This window comes from Benincasa hispida, chromosome 3 (genome assembly GCF_027475165.1).
Source record: "Benincasa hispida cultivar pf3 chromosome 3, pf3_genome.v1.1, whole genome shotgun sequence".
NCBI lineage: Eukaryota > Viridiplantae > Streptophyta > Magnoliopsida > Cucurbitales > Cucurbitaceae > Benincasa > Benincasa hispida.
Genome location: NC_143480.1, coordinates 26,024,582 through 26,048,822, shown reverse-complemented (window position 1 = coordinate 26,048,822; position 24,241 = coordinate 26,024,582). Strand labels below are relative to the sequence as shown.

The following is a 24,241-nucleotide window of genomic DNA, read 5'->3' as shown; positions in this document are numbered from 1 at the left end:
ACTAACTTTTCGAGGATTTATTTCGTAAAATAAACATCGAATCAGAAATCCAACTTAAAAAAAGAATAAGGATGTTTTCAAAATATATTTTTAAGTGTTCAATTTAAAAAATATCATTTTGAAAAAAAAAAAATTAGAATGTTTGACAACTACTTAAAATAGCTTTTAAAATATATTTTTTACAATTTTTGTCAAAAATGTTTAAATAGAAATGAATCTTTTGAAAAAACATATTTTTTTCTAGAGTTGACCCAAATAAATTCTAAATCAACATTTCAATTCCAAGGAATGAGATCATGTTCCTAGCATCGGTTATTTCCCCATCCATTCGAAATTATTCTTAATATTTACTCCATTTCAATTGATAATAAAATTGGGAAATGAACAAATACAGCAATATATCCTTTAAAAATAATATAAAGTACCTGTGATAAATGTTACAGCAAAATTGTTCTCAAAACATCCTCCTAAAAGATCACACTAGTTTGAAGAAATCATGCTGCCACTATAAACATTGGATAAACACTGGAAGCAATAGTAAGGCTTAACTTTTCTAAATTATACAATTGAACTAATCCCACGTATTATCACTATCATCTCCAAAGATTTTGATCCAAGATTTAGATTAAGCTTCGATATCAGAAGACGTGCCTTTCCTGCATTACAAGTTATTTTCAAGCCGTTTTGAAAGCCTTCCAAGTAGTTCTTGGCAATCGATGGCTGTCACCATAACACTCAGACTGGCCCTCCCTTTCCAGCAACCAATGGCTATTGTTGACTCGTCAACTTTGATAACATCCGAAGAGGTGTTACTTCCTGAAAAGAGAAAGCTGTTCTTAGTAAGGACTCGGATGCATTAACATAAGGATAGATACACAGCATGGTCGCTACACACCTGTGCCCAAAACTATCACACAGCAACCTAGCATTAGGTTTGATGCCTTCTCACCAAACGCAGCATCAACAAAATCTGCATATTTTATACTTTTATATTGTAATAAATGCTTGAAGTCCACGGGAGACATGGTTAGGATTTGCTTGGTGATGTGCGGGAGTATCACAGGCAACCCTTCTGATGATATACGGAATGAACAGGGTGCAGAGCTACCTTCTCTAGATGATTGCCTCTCCTATTCATCGAAATTACATGAGATATGGAAGTTCACTCAATTATTTAAAATAAACGCAATAAAAAAATAAATCTATAATTTTGGCACTCAAGGATCATCCTATATAAGCACATGCACAACGTCATCAGATAAGCTCTAGCAAGTAAAAACAAAAATGTTTAAGAGCTTGTTTTGGGAATGATTCTGCTATTTGGTGAGCCAGTGTAAGAACATTGATTAGCTGCTGGTGTGTGCTATCATTTTGAAAACAGTAATGATCTCATAATATAATGAAGAATGAAACGGTGGCAAGGAATACTTACAAACATCTTCAGACCAATAGATGTTATCTTAAGCTGCTGCCCGACTGCAAAATTCAGCTCAAGAACATCCTTAACAGAATTGGATATGTAATAGATTCTTTTCACATGGTTAGTGTCACTATTTCGAGTCACAAGGTGGCCAATCAATGGGAAAGACTCATTAATACCATAAAATGTCTTTATGCTATCAATAACGGTTTCATCTTTGAACAATACAACAGGGTCAACACCCTTCCACTTCCCCTGAATCTGTAACTTTCTCTTCACAGAGCTTTTCTTAGGATCCATTTCACCGTCATCAGGCTGCTTAGACTCCTCTGAGTTATCTTTTATAGCAGTAACTTCCAAATTATTTTCATCCACTTCATTATTATCTACTAACTTGGCCGCCAAATCGGCTTCTGAGAACTGCTTACCCCTCCCATCTACTGCATTAGTGTCCAAACCATCTGCATCTTTAATATCCTGAACTGGAAGTTCGCAAGCTGGTTTATTGTCTGCAGAATTGAAATCCTCTTGATTATTCGGATCAATCCCAACTTCTGAGGGGCTTTCATCCATCCCGACTGCTGCATCAACGTTCACACTCTCTCCATCTGCAATAGTCTGTGGAAGCTTGCAACGAGACCGGTCATCTGCAGACTTCGAATTTTGTTTTTCAACAGCAGCTGAAGCAACCCCACGGGCAAGAAAGAGGGGGGGTGGGGGGTGAAGGGGAACACAAACAAAAAAATTATAGATTTACTTGGATAAAGTATATTGCAAATAGTCAAATAGCAAAAACAAGATTTTCAACTATTTAACAATATTAAACAATCCATACTAAATTAACATTTTCCAATAGGCGCAGGCAGGTATGTTTAAACTGGCCGTACGGCCCTCAACCAAATGTTGGATGGTTCAACATACCTGGCAAAGGGGCAACTTTGCGTAATACTGCAATGAAGAACGCTCCACTATTTTGATCATGAGGCACTATCCTAATGCAACGCTCTATAGGAAATTCACAAACCTCATCGAACTCAAGTACAGGATCCATTATTGGCTCAGATACATCAACAGAACTGCCAATGGAACCGTCCAGATGATTTCCCCCCAATTCTGAGTTATGATTATTGTCTGCTTGGTTCTTACGGCCTCTGCCAGAAGGAAACATGCTGGGTATTGCCACACTCTGGCGACCTTCAATAATTTCTTTGTAGGACGCTAACCATACACCCCTATCACGCACCTAGCAAAAGAACAAATATATATATTTTTTGTTAAGAAGCAAAAGAACAAATATAGATCAAGGGGCAAAAAATTGGAAATGGTTACTTGGAAGTTGAAACAGTAGAACCAGAACATTATTTTAAAGCTCAAAAACCTCAGATAATTCACCATCATGAGTTCAGGAAATTAAATAAAATTTTCCACATTGAGAAGAAATAGAATTTACTACATCTTTGAGTAGATTTCAGAAACGGAAATTTGAAGCATGATACAACTTTCTTTGGCAATCCACAAGAAAAAAAAAATCTTTTTGTTTGTAATCCATTTTCATTTTGAACCAGAGTTCAATACAGTAACTTCAGAATAATTATGAACATTTTTAGTACAAATTGATTTTGATGTGCTATGTTTTTAAACAAATATATTAAAAAAAACGAGGAAAAAATTTTAAAAACAAAAACAAACAAACAAACTCTAGAGCATTTTAATAGACAAGCATCCAGAATAGTTTTTAAAACAATTTCTTAAAAAAAATACCCAATCAGCAAAAAATGACAGATTAAAAATCAGTTAATGCAAAATGTAAATTATAAAAGAAGAATAACTACATCCAAATGTTACAAACTATCCTGAGTTTCAATAAGAAAAAGATACTAAAATAATATGGATTGACCTTCCATTTCTTGAGACCAGGGCGACAAACAAGTTGTGGGAGTTCATTTGAGACATCAACGAGTTCAAGAGAGCCTCCAGATTTCCGCAGAAGCTGCAACAAGATGAATTGATGTATAGAAGGTAAGATTTAATAAGCTGATGTATGTACATGCTTGGCCACAAGAGACAAGCAGTGTAAAGCATACAAATTAATTTTTTGAAGAATAAGCTACTCTCATTGACAAACAAAATTGAATATAAAAACTAAAAAGTAGTTCAACAATCTTGTCAATACAGGAAGTTTTCTTATTGCCCTCGACCTAGCACTAGTATACCACCGAGAGGAGCAAGGCCAATGTTGATATTTTACCCCGCACAGTGACTGAAATTAATAATACCTGAAGCACTTACACAACTCTCTACCATATCACATGTATAACCTATAATTTGCCAATTTAAATACTATATTACATTAAAAAAATCATTCAAAAGCTTTCTAATCAGGCTCCTCTGAGTAGTAAACATATCTAAAAGGTTTTCTTTAATGTATGTGCTCTAGCATCCTCCATTTCATGATAAGGAACACGTCCTTTTGCATTTGCTTTCTTTTCCATTCTGTGGGGAATGTGGGAAAGAGTAATAGGAGGATTTTGAGGTCTTGAGAGGAGGTTTGATCTGATGCCATATTAGAAAATTTGCAACTATCCTTGAGGCTGTCCTCTCGGATTGAGCCCTTTCTTGCATAGCTAGTTTAATTTTAGGGATAAAATTTTTTCCCTTTCCCTTTAGTCCAGAATGCTTATACATTACCTCCGCAACAACGGCCTCATTTTCAACAGGATTCATTGAGCAGGTTGAGTAGACCATTCTTCCGCCAACTTTAAGTAAAGAGGCACCTGCAATAATTGATCAAATCATTTTGATTTTCCATGAATTGGAAGCAAAGTCGTAAATATAGAGGTGGCCTAGTGGAATTAGTGAATAATGCATGGCAGCTATATGAGTATGATGGATTTTGCAATTCATAGTTGCAGCTAGGTACCTCGCATGCCTATCTGCACTTGTAAGCCGTGTAGACCATTACCCATCCCAGAATTCCTGAAAGCAATTAAAAAAAGGTTTATCGACAAACTAGAAATACCAATGATACCACACATGATGAGAAATCACAGGCAAGAAATTGCTAAAGGCTACCATTTCCTCCATATATCTGGAGCCTTGCGAAGAGTACCATCTCCGCTACAGGGAACATCACATAGAACACGATCAAAGGTAAGCTGAGTGTTATGAGGTTTTACTTCACTCCCTGCTGCAGAAGCATTAAAGAAACTGGTATGTGCTCGACATCCAGGAAAATGTTGTGCTTCGTGATTTGTAACAATGAGGTTGGCAGTGCACATTCTTTTAGTTTGGTGGATGAGAAGATTACATCTTTGGACATCTAAATCATTTGCCACTACCTAATGAAGATGGCTATCAAATCAATTTTACATAAAGAATCATGCAACACCAGAAAGTAGCATAATACAAACTCAAAAGATAAGCAACCAAACAAATGAGAAAATAAATAAATAAATAAAATAAAATTGCAAGTACCCTACTACCTAGTAGGCAGAAAAAGAAAAAATACTTCCATATAGAAACTTATGGAGGAGTACAAAAATAAAAGAGGACACAAACCAATCCATCAGGTAGATCTCCAGGTTTGCTGGACTTGTGTATGATCTCAAGTAATTGAAATGTTTTGGAGCCTGGAGCAGCACACACTGAGTAGAAAGCAAAGAAACAGTTAAAGTTCATATGCCTGACTGATATAAAGTTGAGATAATACAATAAATAAAGAAAATGGCCAATTAAATCAGCACAAACTGCTTACTGTCGAGTACATAGTGATTTGGATGTACATCCAGAAAAAGAGGAGGTACCTGAGCCACAAAAGCCCCAATTAAGTTGTTATGAAGGCATAAGAGATTTAAATGACAATTAAATGTTACAGTAATGTTCCCCATTGATATAACAAGTAATCCATATGTGTCTGTCTTATAGGCGTTTAGATGTCTTGCATACCATGCTGACAGCCTCCTGCCTTGTAATGTTCCCAATTTCATTTTCTAGCTTCAAGAACTCATGAAACCTGTGAAACTGAAGCCGTCAAAAGCACATAGTAACTTGCAACACAAAAGCATATATAGGTGCGGTTTAAATTGATCAATAGTTACATTAGAAAACTTTTGTAGATTCCTACATATGGGAGCCATAAGAAAGTTTAAGCTAAAATAAATGGTCTTCGCAACATGCAAATGCAACTTATACAGGTAAAAAAAAATTGAAGGAAAAACTTCAAAATTAGAGACGATACTAGTATTAACTATTATATTAATGAACAATTGATTCAAATAACGATTTTATGATAGTAAACAAAACTCAAAGAATTCCTGAAAACACATTAAGCCATTTCACTTCCATCTCAACGACCATGGACTAAAAGGAAGTAGGATAGAAATTTGACAGCCCATAAGGATATTTTCTAAAACTATTAAAAAAAAAAAAATCATTCAAACATAAAGACATATTCAAAGAAACTACTTGATACAACCACTATCAGGTGTTCCGACAGTTATAAGGCAAATTGTAATTCATGACTTCTTTCTTTCTGTAAGTTCATGACTTAGAGGTTATGGATTCAAATCATCATGGCAACCATTCTGTTAAGACATCGACCAAATTAAAGTACCATTTCACTTCCACCTCAAAAAAAGAAGAGGAAGAAGAAGAAGTTTGTATGTATGTACGCATGCATACACATAAAAAATCTGTAATATATCTGGTGATTATTAAAGGGAATGCAAATTTTTTAATCAACACCAAATGGTTATTATGAGGCAACCATATTGTGGCACCATCATTAAATAATTTGTCCATAGAGCACAACTCTATTATTCATTGAATCCCTTGTTTCCATATTTGAATTTTCAGATCACTAATCAAATGCCCCCTTAGATAGTTGAACATTCATGCATTTCTAATCAGAAAATAATGGTGATGATGACCAAAAAGTACAACTATTTACCTTTCAAGTGCTCAAGTATACAGAACGACAAGTTCTTTCTATTCAATTAGGGTCCAATTAAGAAAAATGATGACCATAAAAATATAATATTACCTCTCAAGAGCTTGATTCTTCCGCAATTGCATTCTTGAGAAATTTGAATGCCATGCAAGATTATCAGGGTACCAAGGTAACGGTCTAATAGCCTCAGCTTCATCACCTTCAGTGACCTAAACAGGATATAGAAGGAAAAGAAGCAACCATGGATCAATATTAAATTCTTCACCAAATTCTTATTGAGAACTGAGAAGCAACAACATTCGCATTGCCTACCTCAGCCTGAAGAGATTTCATGAAGTCATTTTGTAACTGGGCACGTATTTCATCACAGAACTGTCCACTGTTAAATTCAAATGTTACTAATAACGACAACAATAGTACAAAGATGCAACGTTAACAGAACAAAGCAAATGATTAAAGAACCAACGGAGTTCTTGTTATGTGAATATATATAAGTGCTTTTTTCCTTAAAAAAAAAACACCACACACACATGGGTTCATGTAAGGGGAACATGTGTATGTACACCACGAAGATGGTAGCACTCAGGTGAAGCGGTGTTTTCTTTGTCATTTTTTTTCCCTTCTTTTTTGGATGGACAGAGGGAGGGGAAGGGTAATTAATAATGGAAATGAGAACAATCTTATATGTTATACCTAGAATTGATCCTAAAAGCGGCGGGCAATGGCTTCCGAAGAACCTCAATAAATGTATTCCATTCTTCCTCAGAAACAATACCTTGCTCCTACAGTTTCCAAAACCACAAATATAACGCTCAAACAAACGTACACTTTTATAAACATATTGGCATAAAAGAGACCGAAACACCAGACACCAGATCAGTAAACAAAGCTTACCATCGAACTCATAAAACACTGCTTTCTTAACAAAAAGAACTACAAATGAACTCAAATAAATAAATAAATAAAATAAACAGTTTAATCAACGCAAACCTTGTAATACTCATTGAACGCGGGACTTTGAGATTCGAAAGGCTCCCAGGGATTACCATTGCCATTACCATTGCCATCCTTGTTGTCATTGGCAGAGTTAGGATCGGACCTTGGGCGCTTCCAAACGTTCTCTCTGTTGTCTCGAAAATGCTTTCTCTGAGTACGAGCTCTGCCTCCCCTGCCCTTACCTCCCATGTTCGATGAACTCTGGATGAAGCCGCAAGCCTACACGTTCATGAGCAAGAAACCGGCGGGGAGGGTGCGATTTGGGGTTTTGGTCCCCGTTCCGATGATTTCTACCCACTAAGCATTGGTAGTTTTTAGTGGGTTTTGGATGGATTTCTAACTGTCCGACGGAGGGCTGAGGGCTTAACATGAGTGGGCCTTTGGGCCGCTCGTTATTCTGGGTATTCTACCGGCCTGCATGTGGAAGGACACAAGAGGGATATCTCTCCAACTTTGTGATCATATATATCTCTTTAAGGGGAAAAAAATAATAATAGAAGACAATAATTCGGTGAATAATTTTCTGCTCCCTCGTATTGTTGAACCCTAAAAGAATGACAAAGTTTTACAATATATTGTCTAAACGACCATCAAGTAGTAAGTATAACAAAGTTTTACGAAGATAGTAGAAAGTAAATATATTGTCAAAACGACGATCAAGTAGTAAATACTACAATATCTCTATCTTTATCAATATTATAATAGTACTTTTCTCTTATGTGGTTGTTTTTTATAGTTCAACTAGATAAAGATAAAGTCTTATTTAATGACTATTTTGTTTTTTATTTTTCGAAAAATTGTTTCATTTTCCCACAAATTTTAAAATATCAACAAACAGAAACGTATGCACACATACATTGCATGACTACTCATCGTATGAAATGATAATGAATAAAAACAGAAAATCATGCCAGACTAAAATAAGAAATTTACATACCAACAAAAAAAAAAACTCGCGAGATGGGGTTGTTAGATTTGCAAGACTACAACAACAAGAAAGCTATACAAGCAATGATTTTTGGTCGAATGTGACAATAAGAGCATGTTTAACTCAAGGAATAGTAGTTGAGGGAGTGTTGTTAACTTCACTCTTTGTTTGGTCTCAAACCTACTCGATCCCACAATTAAAAAAAACACATATTCTACAATTTATTTGGAAAATTGTGAAAAATAACATGTTTAGATTTTTACCTTATAAAACTAACACGTTTTTTTAAAATTCGTAAAAATAATTCTTCTCGGTCTATCTCGGGTGAAATTGATCACTGAGAATTAGATAAAAATTCAATTTTTTTCAACTCATCAATTGTTTCGGGCTTCTCGGTACATCTCATCTGATTACACAATTTTTTTTTTTTTTTTGGTAATCTTTCCGAATCTTATACTATTTCCAAATTTTCTCCAAATTCGATTATGTTTACTAAATATTATATCAAATTATTATGTAATTTTTCAAATCTTTAGCATAATTTATGTTTTCACAATTTTATGAATTTTCAAAATTCCAAATGCGTTTTCCAATTATCAAATTAGATTTTCCAAATTGATTAACATTTTTAGATTTTGGGAAAGATCAAATTTTGATGTTAACTTTTACCCGAGATTCCACCAAGAAAGCTCAAATATATAAATTTCGGTATTAATTATACCCTAGATTTCACCAAGAAAGCTCAAATCTATAGAATTTGCACCGAGATTAGGTGTATGATCTGACGAGATGTACCGAGAAAACTTCAAAGAATCGATATGTTAGAAAAAGTTGACTTTTTAACTAAAATCTCGTGGTCGATCTCGTCCGAGATAGACCGAAAAAACTATTTTTACGAATTTTAAAAAAATATACTCGTTTTAAGGTAAAATCTTAAAAGTGTTATTTCTAATAATTTCCCAACTTATTTCCTCCATACAATAAAGGCCCTAGACTTGACAACTCTCCGAATTTAATAACTGCAGAGATAAAACTTTATTCTGGTCCCAAATGCTTCCTAAATATATTTAAGCATCCCGTTCTTCACAAATTTCAACGTGCATTAGGTTTAAACCACATAAAATTAACCATTGTTCTTCTAAAACAAAATTTGAAGAGCCTTTAAGAAGTCCAATGACATTATTTAGACACATGATTTTCAAATTTCTAAGAACACTAATTCAACAGGGAAATTTTGTAACAAATCTAACCCAGTTCTGTGTGGTATGAGTCTACTAACTTAAAAAATATTCAAATGTTACAAGATGTCCAGCGAACCCAAAATTGAAGTAAATGATCAAACCAACTCTCAATGATAGTAACAACCAATATTTCCCTAATCTATGGACTGATCATGTCCAGGAATGCTCAATGTTCAACTAACTCGGACAAAATTTTTAGAGAACTAGATCAAGCACCAATAGAGGGCTTGGAGGCACCAGAGAGCTTGGATCTTCTCTTGGCTAGGCTCTCACTGCGCCGTTCACGTTGTTCTTTCAAACGTGATGCCAGAAGCTTCTGATACTCGGCTGCTTCAGACTTGGCTTTGGCAATTCTCTTTTTCTTTTCAGCAATCCTTCCTCGCTTCCTTTGGAGAGTGAAGGGGGTTACCAGCCTCTGGATTTTCGGGGCTTTACTACATTTCTTACCTGCCAAAAAGATAACAACAAAAATGAACCCACAGTATAATCAATCATATGAATTCTACATATTCTTCTGTTACCAATTATGTATCAAAACATTAGTAAGCAAACCCACCGGCCTTATTGGTGAAGGTTCTGCGGTATGTGTTGACATACTTCCGAACATCATCATCCTTGGAGAGATTGAAGAGTTTCCGGATCTTAGATGCCCTTTTCGGACCTCGCATTCTTGGCTTGTCAATATCTGTCAGACCAGGTAGATCATTCTCACCCTTCTTCACAATCACCAAATTCAAAACAGAGAGGTCTGGATTAACAATGCAACCTCGGACAGATTTCCTCCTTCTCTCACCATTCCTCCTACCATAACCACGGAAACAAGGAGTACCTGTTCAAAGGACCCAAAACTTTTACTTCATTTTCCATATATAAAAGAATTTCAGTCCCCTCGACTGAAACTGGAACCAGTAAGATTAACTATATATATATATATATATATATATATATATATATATATATATCCATATACCTCTGTGGAGCAAAAGGCGAACACGACCAGTGGTCAAAACACCTTGCTTCATTGGAAAACCTTGCTTGTCACAACCACCCATTATTTTAAAAACATAACCCTTAAACTCCTGCCAAAAGATCCTCCAAGTCAATAACATGACAGATGAAAGGAAAAAAATACTTGATTATAATTTAATGAAGAAGGTACCAACAGACAACTTACTTCACCAAGCGCATCTCCATTAACTTCTTGGGAGATCCTCTTGTCCCAAAATGCTCGGCTGCATTAAAGAATACAAGAATGAGACTATAAATTCTATTGAACTACAATGATCTTCTAAACGATAGAACCTGATATCGCAATATGACTAATCAAGTCAAATTCATCACAGCTAACACTACATGAGAAACTTAGTACTGAGAGAACCAAAGAATACCCCAGCTATGATTGGATTTCAGAAGAAAATTTTTTCATTTGTTTCCCAAACAATGTAATTACATCTCCTATAATAACCATATGATTTTGGAATATTAGAAGAAACTCCCATTTGTAGAGACGGGAAAAGTCTAAGAAAGCATGGGGATTTATAACGACATTAAAAAAATGACCAACGTCATGACGAAATTCAAAAGAAAAGTCCTCCAGTTAGCAGGCCAACTCCACAGATAAAAATAAGTTCCCCCACGCGAAATATCACGCATGACAATGAAACAATCACTGACTAATATACAGAAAATAAATAAATAAATAAATAAAAATAAGCAGCATGCTCATTGCTTCCTAATCCTTCGGTATATATAATAATAATATACATTCACTTTAAATTAATTTGAAAGTTAGAAAGACTCATAAACCAATGAGAAAAATAACCCATGTCCGTGTACTTCAGAAAGTATAAATCACAATGTTAAAAGCTGTAAGAAAATATTTGCTGCTAAAAGCATCCCAAGTTCAATATTTAGCATGCTCATTGGATTCTTCATAACGTAATCTATTGGAATTTGGACCCATAAAATTGACACTTCCACCGACATAATGAAAGAAAAATGAGATGGTAGCAGTACGATATGTAAAAAGAAAGTCCCTACAGTTTGGCATCGTCGTCGATTTCGAGCTTTTTCTGGCACCCAGTAGTGGGATTTGCAATGTTAAACTGAATGAAAGGGAAAGAGAATAAAACATAAGTCAAATTCTACATAATAAAAAATCAACGGTTCAACAGCTCAGTAAGAGACCAATAGAGATTAATACAAACCTTCATCTTCGCTAGGACCGAAGAATGCCGCTCCTGCTCCGGCTCTCGTACAACGAATTAGGGTTTTTGCTGTGAATTTAGGATATTACATGTAAGCTGATGAGTGATGAGAACTGAGAAGGTTGTTTTTTTCCTCAGAACAGAGCCACTTTTTGTCAATTGGTTTACGATATTCAATGAGTGTGTGGGCTTTGAGCCATTGACGAGATTTTGGACTTGCTTTGTCCCAGAGGTCTGGATTTGAAACTGGGCCGAACCACATTGGTGAAAATAACGGAACCCAAATGAAAAAAAAATACTTTTTTGGGGAAATTGGATCAAAGGACAAGGTCGGGAGATTCGTTTGGATTTATGGCAAATTTCGGAATTACTAACCTTTTCAGTAAAACGTGACGTACTTCCGTGAGATTGCTTTTTATAATATCCAATTTATCTTTAATGTGGTCGTCCATTAGAAATATTGAATAAAGTATAATTATTGTAACGTGGATTCATTATAATTAAAAATATAGTGTAAATGTGTAAGTGTCGGTTATCAATTTCTAACTTAATAAATTTTATAGATAAATGTTGCACATTTTCACCCAATTTAAAGTTCATATTGGCAGTTTTTTATCATATAAGATTTGTTTAATCACTTTTCAAACTCATTCAAAATGAATCCATCTCATTTTTATCTCTCCATTTTAATTTATCATAGATCTTAAAATTTTTACATTATCTTATTGGTTTTTTTATTATTTTAAATTTTTATTAATATATTTAATTTAAACTTAGATTTTGTTCATTATTTTATACATATTCTCATCAAATTATGTTTATATTTCTATTTAAATTTCAGCTTGTTCGATTTTTTTTATCATGTTTTATCACTTATCATATCATTATATTATTATGTCATTTTAAAATTTTGGATACACACTTTGTTTTATCAGTATCTAAACAAAAAAAAAAAAAACTTCCTTATTGATAAACAAGTAAATATTAATTTTTGCTATCTTGCTGTTTTTTCTATGGATTAACGAGTTAGACTTCTTTTCGACGGTAGATGAGATGAAAGTTCACACTTGTTGGGATTTATATCCTAAATCTCGTAGTTTGTAATTTTTGTAAGCGTGATTGTCTATTAATAAAGAGGTGTTTTATTCAATTATTAGTATTATACAACTTAATCCAATAAACTAAGATTAATGGTTATTTAGTGTAACTTGAACAGTATGTGTTAGAAATACAGTTGGATCGTATTCAGATAATAACCTAAACGATCTATAGTATTCGTATGGGTGAGAGTAGCTCGAGTTGCCAACTCAATATGCCTACCATTTTGGAGACATTACCGAGTGGAGAGCTAAGAACTTAATTACACGAAATGAAATTTACTCCTTCTCATCATTAGGGAAATGAAATAATAATAATAATAATAATAATAATAATAATAATAATAAGAATAATACTAATATACAATAGTAATAATATACAATAATAATAATAATATACAATAATAGTAATAATATACAATAATAATAATAATAAAGTAGTAGTAGTAGTAGTAGTAGTAGTATACAATAATAATAATAATAATAGTAAGAATAATAATAATAATAATAATAATAATAATAATAATAATAATAATAATAATAATAATAATAGTAATAATAATAATAATAATAATAATAATATACAATAGTAATAATATACAATAGTAATAATAATAATAATAGTAATAATAATAGTAATAATAATAGTAATAATAATAATAATATACAACAACAACAACAACAATAATAATAATAATAATAATAATAATAATAATAATAATAATATTCAATATATATTATAATCTTAATCTTATATATATGATATTTTATAATATTATATATTATAGACTATATTTTTTTTATTATATATTATATAAAAATATATTAGATTTAGAGTTTTAATATTTAGTTTCACTTTCTTAGCCCCAAATACAATCCAAATTGACTAACTAAATTCATAGGGAGGAAAAGGAATGTTATTTAGTAAATCTAAAGAATACAAAATGCTATTTTTATTATTTAAGATAGCATTTGTTAATTAATAAAATAATAACGAGTGAATATATATATAATTTGTTAAAAAGAGACCAAATCAACCAAACCAACCAAACCGACTGTTAACTTGTAGAAACACAAGTTATTGAAGTCTTTTTCTTAGAATAATGAAGAAAGGAAAGAATATTATGCGTCAATCATGCTTAGAATTCATACTAAATATCAAACTTGCGCTAAAGTATCTCAAAAGCACCCGTTGACTGCATATCATGAGCATATTGCATGAAAAGTATTTATTTTGCATATGACCGCAAGAGACGCTGCATGCATTGATCTTCCAAAGAACAAACAAACGATCATATGCCTCGGGATCTTTGAAACTGTACCAGCGAATCTTCTGTCAAACTTCTAGAATGTTGACCATGATTGTAGTGCTGACGTGCGTACCCACCGTGTCAGATGATGACAACTGATCAGAGTGGGAATCACAACAAGGAATAGTGCATGCCTCCATAAATAGAGTCTTGACGCCAAGAAGAAGGATCATCATTATATCATTAGAAAATTTATGATCCAAAGATTCTATGATTTACAAGAGAGAGATCCAACTCCATCTTCTTCACCTAGATTCATTATCAGACCCTCACCGGAGCAAGAGTTTGAGAGGGTCTTCTCCATCCCATACAACCATATCAACACCAGCAACCTAAACATTCACCTGTTGAAAGCAATAAATTACTACCAACTACCTATTCACCTTATTCTTTTATCATTTTGTTGTTGTACTACACTATAGTTTAAGAAATTATTCACCTATATTCAACAATTATATCTCTATCTTAATATTATAATGTCTTCATTCATCATTTCCTCTATCTTTATTTTCATTTTAACCTTTGCCATGAGTCACTAATCTCAACAGGGTAAGGGAAAAGGTTAATATCACAAGCCAAGTAGATTACGAGGAAGTTGTCGTGTTTGCTTAAAGTGCTGGAGAAATACACCAAGGCTATCGACTGGACCCTAGCTAACATTCGAGGGATCAATCCCTCATATTGTATGCATAAGATACAACTAGAGGAAGGAAAAAATGGTTCCATTGAGAGGCAATGCAGGCTGAATCCAACCATGCGTGTGAAAGGATGAAAACCCTAAGGCACAACGGAAGCTAAAACACAGAGCCAATTTGTTTTTTCAAATTGGTATTTAAAAACAAAACAAATTTGCATTGGAATAAAAAATAATATAGATTAAGAATGCAATTCCCAAAAAGAGTAATTATACAGGGGAAGAAACCCTACTTTGCAAACCTTTTGATAATTCTGTAGAATTTATCTATTGAATTAGGATTGGGCATCACCCGTTGGAAACCTCTCTATTCTTGCAGGGAATTGAGGCTGTGAAAAATTGTGGGATTCTCTCTTTTGGGAATTGAGAATATCATAGAACGATTTTTTTTCTTTTCTCAGGGAGAAGAAAAACACACACAGAGACATTAAGAGCATTGCTCTTCCTCTGCAAAACAAAACTCTTTTATTAGAGAGAGGGATGGTGAAAGAGGGAGAGAGAAACGTGGGATTGATCTCACATTTTTCGTAACTTCTTTAAAATGTGGAATTAATTTGTTTAATTTAAATTAAATTAAATTTAATTAAATGATCTTTTAAATCATATTTAAATGATTTTCTCTCACATGATCTATAGTTTTAATATGCATCTAATGTACATTAAATTTAACCTATAGTTTTGATTTAATCAATTTAATTAAATTCAAATTTTAATTAAACTAAATAAAATAAAATATTAATTAATCACCCACTTAAATATCACATATTTAATTTAATTTCCCATTTAAATCATATTAAAAAACATTTCTCTCATTTAACCTATAGTTTTAATGCGCATCCAATGCATATTATTTTTAACCTATAGTTTTTAATGTGAATCTTATTCATATTAAATTAATATTTGAACTCCTTCGTTCTCTCATTTATTAATTTTGAATTATATCCAAAATTAATAATAAAGTCTAAAATTAAACTTTATATTAAAATGTATCAACATACATTAAAAAATTCCCAAGAACATTTCAAATTCAATTTAATAACAAATTACCTCAATACCCTTTACAAGCTAAGATGGGGACCTAATGGACCTGCAAATTAGAAGCTCCAATGATGTGAGATTAATTGGCTAAACTCATTAACCAAATTAATCAATATTCGTCAACTGTGGGTACACTCCACTAAAGACCCACAATTGTACTCTTCTCACTACAAATGTGTTTTTGTGTCCATGGACTAATAACAACAAGTTAGTCCTTCACAAGTGTTTGTAACATCAACTAGGTCAAATTACCATTTTACCCTGGGTTACCTTTACATCATTAAGTACTGATGCTCCTTTAATGAACAACTTGTTTATGGTCCAACCATTAAACAGAAATCCCTCTTATGCCAGTGAGAGGGCAAGACCCTTTGTTCAAATCCTGGAGACACCACTTAAGAGAGCACTCATCTACTAACCTTGAAGTGGGGAAAGAGTGAAATCCATCTTGTATGATTATGTTCCCAACTATCCACTCAGTATTATCTCCAAAATGGTAGGCATATTGAGTCTTCAAACTAGCCACTCTCACCCATACAAATCAAAGGACAATCCCTCGTGAACAAGAGTTCATAATATACTCAAGAGTAAGACTAAGTCGCCTAGGTCATCCTAGTGAAATAGAAACCTAACTAGTCAATGGACTTACATCTAGTGGTTACTATTTCGCGGTTCGGTCTTGTGCAAACCCATTGCACAGGATACCCTCACTCGCGTGTCTCCTACACGAACGTATTGGATCACTGCGTTTGTATCAAATACAAAGTGGACCGTATCCATAATGTTATCAGGATAAGCTACCCAACCTTATCCTTATACTATAGACCCTTCAGGCTGTATCTCGAACATTGATCCCTATATATCTCTACATACAGTTCAAGAATTATAAGACAACCTAGGATATTAGTTTATTGGATTTTAGGGTTAATAAAACAAAATTAAATAAAACATCAATAACACTTATTGATAAAAACATTAATAACTATTTATTAATGATGGTCATTTAATTACATTCACTATCTGCGAGTTTTAAGGCATAAAACCCAACAACGTGAAGTAGTAAAGAAGAAGATTATCAAATGGTTTGATGCTGGAGTCATTTACCCAATCTCCGATAGCAGTTGGGTTAGTCCAGTTTAGTGTGTGCCTAAAAAAGTAGGGATGATGGTGGTGGCAAATAGTAAGAACGAGTTGATCCTTACAAGGACTGTGACCAGTTGGCATATATGTATGGATTACCGCAAGCTGAACCAAGCCACAAAGAAAGATTAGTTTCCCTTACCGTTCATTGACTAAATGCTGGATAGACATGTGGGTAATGAATTACTTTGCTTCTTGGATGGTTATTCGGGTTACAACCAAATAGTCATTGTGCCTGAAGATCAGGAGGAAACCACCTTCACGTGCCCCTTTGGCACCTTCGCCTTTTGGCACATGCCCTTTGGGCTATGCAATGCACCCCGAACCTTCTAAAGATGCATCATGACAATATTCTCTTAATTCTTGGAAGATTCAGTGGTGGTGTTCATGAATGATTTCTTTGTGTTTGGTAATTCATACGATGTATGCCTGGCCAACTTAGAGAATGTGTTGAGAAAATGTGAAGAAATAAACCTTGTCCTCAACTGGGAGAAATGCCACTTCATGGTTGTTGAAGGCATCATGTTGGGGCATAAGATCTCCAAAGTCAGGCTTGAGGTTGATCAAGCGAAAATTTACGCAATAGCCAAGTTGCCACCACTTGTAAATGTTAGAACACTGAGAAGCTTTTTTGGGCATGCAGGGTTTTACAAAAGGTTCATTCGAGGTTTCTCCAAAATCGCAAGACCTTAGAGTGCGCTCCTCGAAGTTGATAGACTGTACAATTTCAATGATGATTGCACACAAGCATTCAACATTCTGAGGGATGTGTTCTTTTTTGCACCCATTCTAATGGCGTCTGATTGGTCGCAACCCTTTGAGCTAATGTGTGATGCAAGTAATTATGCGGTTGGAGCTATTTTGAGCCAGCGTAAAAGTAAAATTCTTCATCCTATTTACTATGCCAACAAGACTATGAACGACTCTTAAGAAAACTACACCACCATTGAAAAAGAAATTCTTACGGTGGTGTTTGCAATTGATAAATTCCAAAAATATCTAGTAGGGTCAAGTTTTGTGGTGTATACTAATCACTCTACGATCAAACACCTTATGGCTAAAAAGGATGTTAAGCCCAGGCTGATTCGATGGGTTTTGTTGTTACAAGAGTTTGATTTGGAAATCAAGGACAAGAAAGGAACAAAAAACCAGGTGGCGGATCACCTTTCGAGACTAGAGAACATTGAGACCCAAAGAAAGGAGAAAGAAATAGAAGTCTGCTTCCCTGATGAAAAATTTATGGTTATGTGTGATAAAGAACCATGGTATGCCGATATTGTAAATTATCTAGTTTTCGCTCAAACACCAAAAGACTATACACCTCAACAAGAGAAAAAGCTTCATCACGAAGCTAAATTTTACCATTGGGATGACCCACTCTTGTATAAATTGGGACTAAATCACATTTTGCAACGATGTGTTCCTGAGATGAAAATTTCATGCATCCTGGAGCAATATCTTGAGTCCCCTTATGGTGGATACTTTGGGGGGAAAATGACTATGGTTAAAATCCTCAAATGCGGCTACTTTTGGCCCACTTTATTCAAAGAAGCCCAAGCCCACGTTGTAAATTGTGACAGAGAATGGGCAACATATCAAAGAAGAATGAAATGCCTCTAACTTCCATCCTGGAAGTAGAACCATTTGATGTGTGGGGCATTGACTTTATGGGCCCCTTCCTAGCTTTTGAAGGTTATCTGTATATTATGATTGTCGTCGATTATGTTTCTAAATGGTGGAATTTCTTGCGCCAAGAATGATGCAGTCACGGTGGCAAAGTTTCTAAAAAAGAATATCTTTTCATGGTTTGCAACGCCCCTGTGCTAATTAATGACGAGGGTACACACTTTATCAATCGCATCATTTCCAATCTGCTAACCAAGTTCAATGTCAATCACAGGGTTGTGAGTGCCTATCATTTACTGACCAATGGTCAGGCCAAAGTGTCTAATAGGGAAATCAAATTCATCTTGGAAAAAGTGGCCAACACCTCCAGGAAGGATTGGGCGCAAAGGCTTGATGAGGCTCTTTGGGCCTACCTCACTGCCTATAAGATGCCCATAGACATGTCCCCATATGCGCTGGTGTATGGAAAGATATGCCACCTCTTGTTAGAGTTGTAACATAAAGCACAATGGGCCCTCAAAAAGCTAAATTTGGACTTAGCAAATGCAAGAGATGCGAGAAAACTTCAGTTGAACGAGTTAGTTGAATGTCACACCACCACATACGAAAATGCTAAGCTCTACAAGGAACAGATGAAGAAATGGCACGTTAGCAAAATCTGTAAGAAGGATCTGGTTGTTTGCCAAAGAGTTTTGCTATTTAACTCTCACCTTCGTCTTTTTTCAGGTGAGCTCAAGTCACGGTGGTCTGAGCCTTTCATTGTGAAAGAAGTTTTCCCCAATGGTGTCGTTGAATTATCAAGTGAGGATGGAAGTAATGTATTCAAGGTCAATGGTTAGTGCATAAAGCCTTGCTAAGGAGGCTTAGTGGAACGAGTCAAGGAGACCATTGAACTAATCGGGCAAGCCTCATCGCCCGCATAGATGTGTCCCTGCAGTAACTTAGCTCTAATCTTTTCAAGGACATCTATTCTATCTTTACGTGCTTTCCTAGTTAACTTATTGCTTTGTTTTCATTTATTGCTATTATGTGAATCTACTGCATGACCTCTGCATTGACGATGTTTTGACTTCAATTCTTGATGATACTATGTCATCTATGCGTAAATTGTTGAAATGTTATGACTGCTTGACCTTTGCATTAATTCTTAGGATTTAAGTAGAATTAGACTCGTCAAGCCTTAACGCATGAATGCAAAAGGGTTGTAGCTTACACTCTCGATGAGCCATTAAATGTGGCACCAGACGAAACATCCTTTCGTCTGATCGATATTAAATGAGAGGCAGGCTTTTGCGATTCTCCAAACCTATCGTTGATCATTTCTCCTCGACGATTGAACTTCCATTCACCTAAGCTTATATACAACCTTTTTATTCTCTCATTTCAACTTTTATCGAAACTAGACGCTTAAACCCCTCCCAAGCTCTCGAATCTTCGGTGCTTTGATCTTAAAAAACAACCTTTAGTTTATCTTCTTCTTCCCTTCCCCACTGAAATCTATGGCTGGTCATAAGTCTTCAATTCCCAAGTTTGCTCGCGGAAGCAGTGAAAACCAGTCTGACCTCCCTTTCTCATCTGCTTTGTCGGTCGAAGCCCCTTCATCAGCAAGAGATGCCGCAATCTTGACCACAAGCCAACGGGCATCTGTTCAACCTAAACCTCTCTGACCGCAAGTTAAACCCAAAGCCACCTTAAAGCCCTTGTCCTTCCCAATTGCCTCTTCATCGTCCGTCAGCCGTGAGAGACCGCGCAAAGAGAGCGTCCCTGCCACTAGCCCTGAGGTGGCCGCATCCTAGCTTCCTACTGCTAGTGAATTACAGAGAAAAGATGATAAAGAAGTCTTTGGGAGCATCCTCAGCAACATGGAACGTGACATAGGATTAATAGAAGCAGGAGTAGTAAACCAGTCACTGCTAGAAGAAGATAGTCAAGTTGTCGCATTAGTGGTGGCACAAAGGGAAGCCCTTGTGACATTGGATCCTAAGAAGGATGCACCAGCAGACTCTAATGAGGGACCCATCAGAGGTGTGCTGGAGGAGGTCGAGGAAAAGAAGAGAGCAGAGAAAAGTTCAGGTGATTGACCTGGTGAAAAGTTCGTGCACGAAAATTAGGCCTTAGGGATAGCCCATGAGGACCCAAAAGTCATTTGGCACATAAAAATACCTTCGTTTCGAAAATTTGTGGGGTACATCATCTTTTCAAAGTTCTGATGTACTGGATCCGTTTCGAGCGATTTGCTTTACGAAAAGTTTACACACAAAAATTGGGCTTATGTGACAGCCCAGGCGAGCCTAAAAGCCGTTTGGGGCACCAAACAAGCTCCGTTCCCAAGGCAGGACATATTTTCAAGGTTCTAACATTGGGTCCTTTCAAGGCGATTTGTTTGACAGAAAGTTCGTGCAATAAATTAGGCCTCCGAGGATGCCTGAGTAGGCCTAGAAGCCATTTGGGGCACCAAATGAGCTTCGTTCCAAAAATCCTTCGGGGAACATTGATTTTTTAGGGTTTTAACCTACTAGGTCTGTTTCGGGCAATTCTCTCGACGCAAAGTTCGCGCATGAAAATTGGGCCCCAAGGGTAGCTTGGGAGGGCTAAAAAGCCACTTGGGGCACAAAATGAATTTCGTTCCCAATATCCTCTGAGGCATGACATTTTTTCAAGGTTTTTATGCATTAGGTCCCTTTCGGCGATTTGCCCAATGGAAAGTTCATGCATAAAAAAGCTATGCGATCGTTTAGCTAAAGCTGCACGGTCGTTTAACTCATCGGCCAGCTGAGTTTCTATCGTATAGAAACACTCCACGAAGTCTCTCCAAGCTGTCGTTTAACAAATTTTATTCACTTGACAACTTTTTCTTGAGTAATTTTCGAGAATCGAAACTCAATTCAACATTACTAAAATTAGGAAAATATTTTTCCTTTTTATCTCATGGTTACCATGAAACTACCAATAATCTCCCACTCAATTGGTTATTAGATAAAAAGAGATAATTATCCAATAATTAATATTATTATAAATATAAATGATAACCAACTTATCATACTATATTTATAACCTATAGTTTTAATATTTCATTTCATGAAACATATAAACCATAGCTCTTTTTCTATTCCATGGTCTTTAATGTAAATCTCATTTACATTAACCCTGCACTTGATGTATCTCATACACCATACCGATCATATCATATATAATCGAATTACCTCTTGTCAATTTAAACATTTGAAATCAACACCAAGAACAGTTCCTCAATTTGAATCCATTGAGTTACCAAGGGACCTTATGGACCTGTAGCTCGAAGCTCTGATGGTATGTGAATAACTAACTAAACTCTTTAGTCACGGGATCCACCATCTGTTAACTGCCAGACACTCCACTAAAGACTGATAGCTGAACTCTTCTTACTATAGATATATTATGTGTCCATCTTAACCAATCAACTGTGTGATAACCCTTCACAGATCGCTCGTAAGTACAGCTGAGCCAATAACTGTTATGTCCCTATAGTTACATCTAACTCCTTAAGTACCACTGATCCCTCTAACATAAGTCATAGTCCTACTATGACTGAGTCCTCTTTTCCAGAGAGAAGTTATAGCCACTATGTTCAAGCCCCAGAATCAACCCTTAAGGAAGCAATCTATCTACTTACCCCTGCTTTGGGGAAGGAGTGAATTCCATCTTGTGTAACTGAGTTCCCATCTCCCAAATCAGACAAGTCCTAAAAAAGGTAGGCATGTTGAGTTGGCAATCTGGCCACTCTCACCCATACTAATCAAAGGACCGCCTTCAAAGGCAGAAGTTCCCAAAACACTCAGGATTGAGGTCATGTCACCTATGGTTGTTTAGGTGAGATGTAAGTCTCCAGTATCAACGACGTTATATAAAGAGATGAATCATCTCGTGGTCCAATCTTATACAAACTCTTTATATAGGACACCCCCACTCGCATGTCTCCACATGAATGGTTAGGATCTACCATATGAAGGAAATTGAATTCAAGACTTTCATGAGTATCAGAAATAAGATCATTCTAAATTACAATCATGAATGAACAATACATTTACAGTCGACTTCAAAAAAATGGTTATACAACTAATATAGAAATTAAAACATAAAAAACTCAAATGAACAAAAAGAATACTCTACAAACATTTGAAGATGCGTCTCCACGCTCCTTTGCGCACGACCGCTCGAACAACAGCAATTTCGAACACTCATCTACACGACCGCAACATAGTATGAACACTTCTCGCTCGTCCTCAACGATCGGCTTGGCCATGAACTCTTTAGCAATAGCATGAACGACCTCCACAACACCTCGACGATGTTGAGTTGAGTATGACACCACTAACAAGGCTACCTTGGTATTCTCGGTGTGAGAATCCAGAGGTTGGGCTCTGTTCGAACTTGGTATGAGGTAGATGAATGAAGAAACACCGATTGTGTACACGACTGGACAAATGGGAGATGGCAGAGACCTATCGCATAGGTTGATGACCAATCGTTTAGCTAAAGCTAAGCAGTCGTCTAGCAAAAGCTATGCGATCATTTAGCTCATCGTTTAGCTTGGTCTGACGCCTACAGACACTACACGATCGTTTACTTTGGGCAAGCGATCATCTAGCAAAAGCTATGCGATCGTTTGGCAAATACTGTGCGATCGTTTAGCTTGCCATTGCACGATCGTTTAGCTCGCCCTTGTGATGCGTTATTTTTATGGGATGAAATAATGGTAAGGAATGCGATGGTGGAGATGCGTTGTGCATGCAAGTTTTCTCAGTAAGACCCAAATATAAATCCTACTGAGTTGCCTGGTAAGCCTAGGGTCAAACACAGGGACTAAGGAAAACTAGGACGATCTTCCGACGTATTTTCCCTTATCTTGCTTCTGCCTTCTAAGTATAAAAAAAAAAACTAAGAACAAGGCTAACTATCATCTATATGGTGAACTGTAAAACTGGGTGAACTTTCAATGAAGATGGCCTTCGGTATTTATAGAGCTTTAGGGTGAAACGCTTTTTCTCTCATATGATTGCACTGATGGGATGACATTAATTCTCTATCTGATGCTCCGAATATTTGTCACCGAAATGTTGAGTGTACTTTCTACAGTAAGTCGTTAACGACTTGTCAACTTCATTTGGAATCGACCGTCATCAGTTTTCTGTCCCATCGGATTTATTAAGCTTTCACCCAGATGCGCCCACCTTGATGTGCTGGCTCTATGCGGCCACCTTCTTGAGTAGATTTTTGCGAGCGCAAACGATCGCATAGCTTTGCAGTCACAATCTCTTAATGTGCTCGGACGTTAATTTATTTGGATCGAATTTCCGCCTTGCGTCAACACATTTTCCTGCATAAAATACATAAGTGAGTTGTTTTAATGTGTTGAACGCATGCGATCACAATGTTGTGAACTTAATGCTTTTGGACTCAATATTGTATATTTTTACCATCGCAATCTTGCATTGTTTTATAACTTTGCGCTGTAATAACATGCATTTCTGCCCGATATCACACCCCCAAATTTAAACAATGCTTGTCCTCAAGCATAAACTAAAGATTTTATTTAGAAAGTCGACCGTCATCTCTT

At 35.6% G+C, this 24,241-nt stretch overlaps 3 protein-coding genes across 3 annotated transcripts; 1 reads left to right on the top strand and 2 right to left on the bottom strand.

Moving 5' to 3' along the window:
• Window positions 1–389: 389 nt before the first annotated feature.
• On the bottom strand, window positions 390–7,796 carry LOC120073410 (uncharacterized). Its single transcript, XM_039026259.2, has 15 exons — window positions 7,359–7,796; window positions 7,062–7,150; window positions 6,681–6,747; window positions 6,462–6,577; window positions 5,366–5,432; window positions 5,175–5,223; window positions 4,979–5,064; window positions 4,493–4,758; window positions 4,341–4,396; window positions 4,109–4,194; window positions 3,318–3,410; window positions 2,342–2,663; window positions 1,433–2,100; window positions 896–1,130; window positions 390–816 (listed from the first exon to the last, which is right to left on the bottom strand). The coding sequence occupies exons 1-15, from the start codon at window positions 7,551–7,553 to the stop codon at window positions 662–664; spliced, it is 2,550 nt and encodes an 849-aa protein (XP_038882187.1). The 5' UTR covers window positions 7,554–7,796; the 3' UTR covers window positions 390–661.
• Window positions 7,797–9,487: 1,691 nt separating this feature from the next.
• Window positions 9,488–11,915, bottom strand: LOC120073936 (small ribosomal subunit protein eS6-like). The gene is made up of 6 exons (XM_039026856.2): window positions 11,741–11,915; window positions 11,574–11,638; window positions 10,708–10,765; window positions 10,504–10,612; window positions 10,090–10,362; window positions 9,488–9,980 (listed from the first exon to the last, which is right to left on the bottom strand). The coding sequence occupies exons 1-6, from the start codon at window positions 11,744–11,746 to the stop codon at window positions 9,742–9,744; spliced, it is 750 nt and encodes a 249-aa protein (XP_038882784.1). The 5' UTR covers window positions 11,747–11,915; the 3' UTR covers window positions 9,488–9,741.
• A 6,157-nt stretch (window positions 11,916–18,072) lies between these two features.
• LOC120073495 (uncharacterized) lies at window positions 18,073–19,484 on the top strand. Its single transcript, XM_039026338.1, has 4 exons — window positions 18,073–18,284; window positions 18,920–19,103; window positions 19,170–19,305; window positions 19,372–19,484. Exons 1-4 carry the CDS (start codon window positions 18,073–18,075, stop codon window positions 19,482–19,484), a joined length of 645 nt encoding a protein of 214 aa, XP_038882266.1.
• The last annotated feature ends 4,757 nt before the right edge of the window (window positions 19,485–24,241 follow it).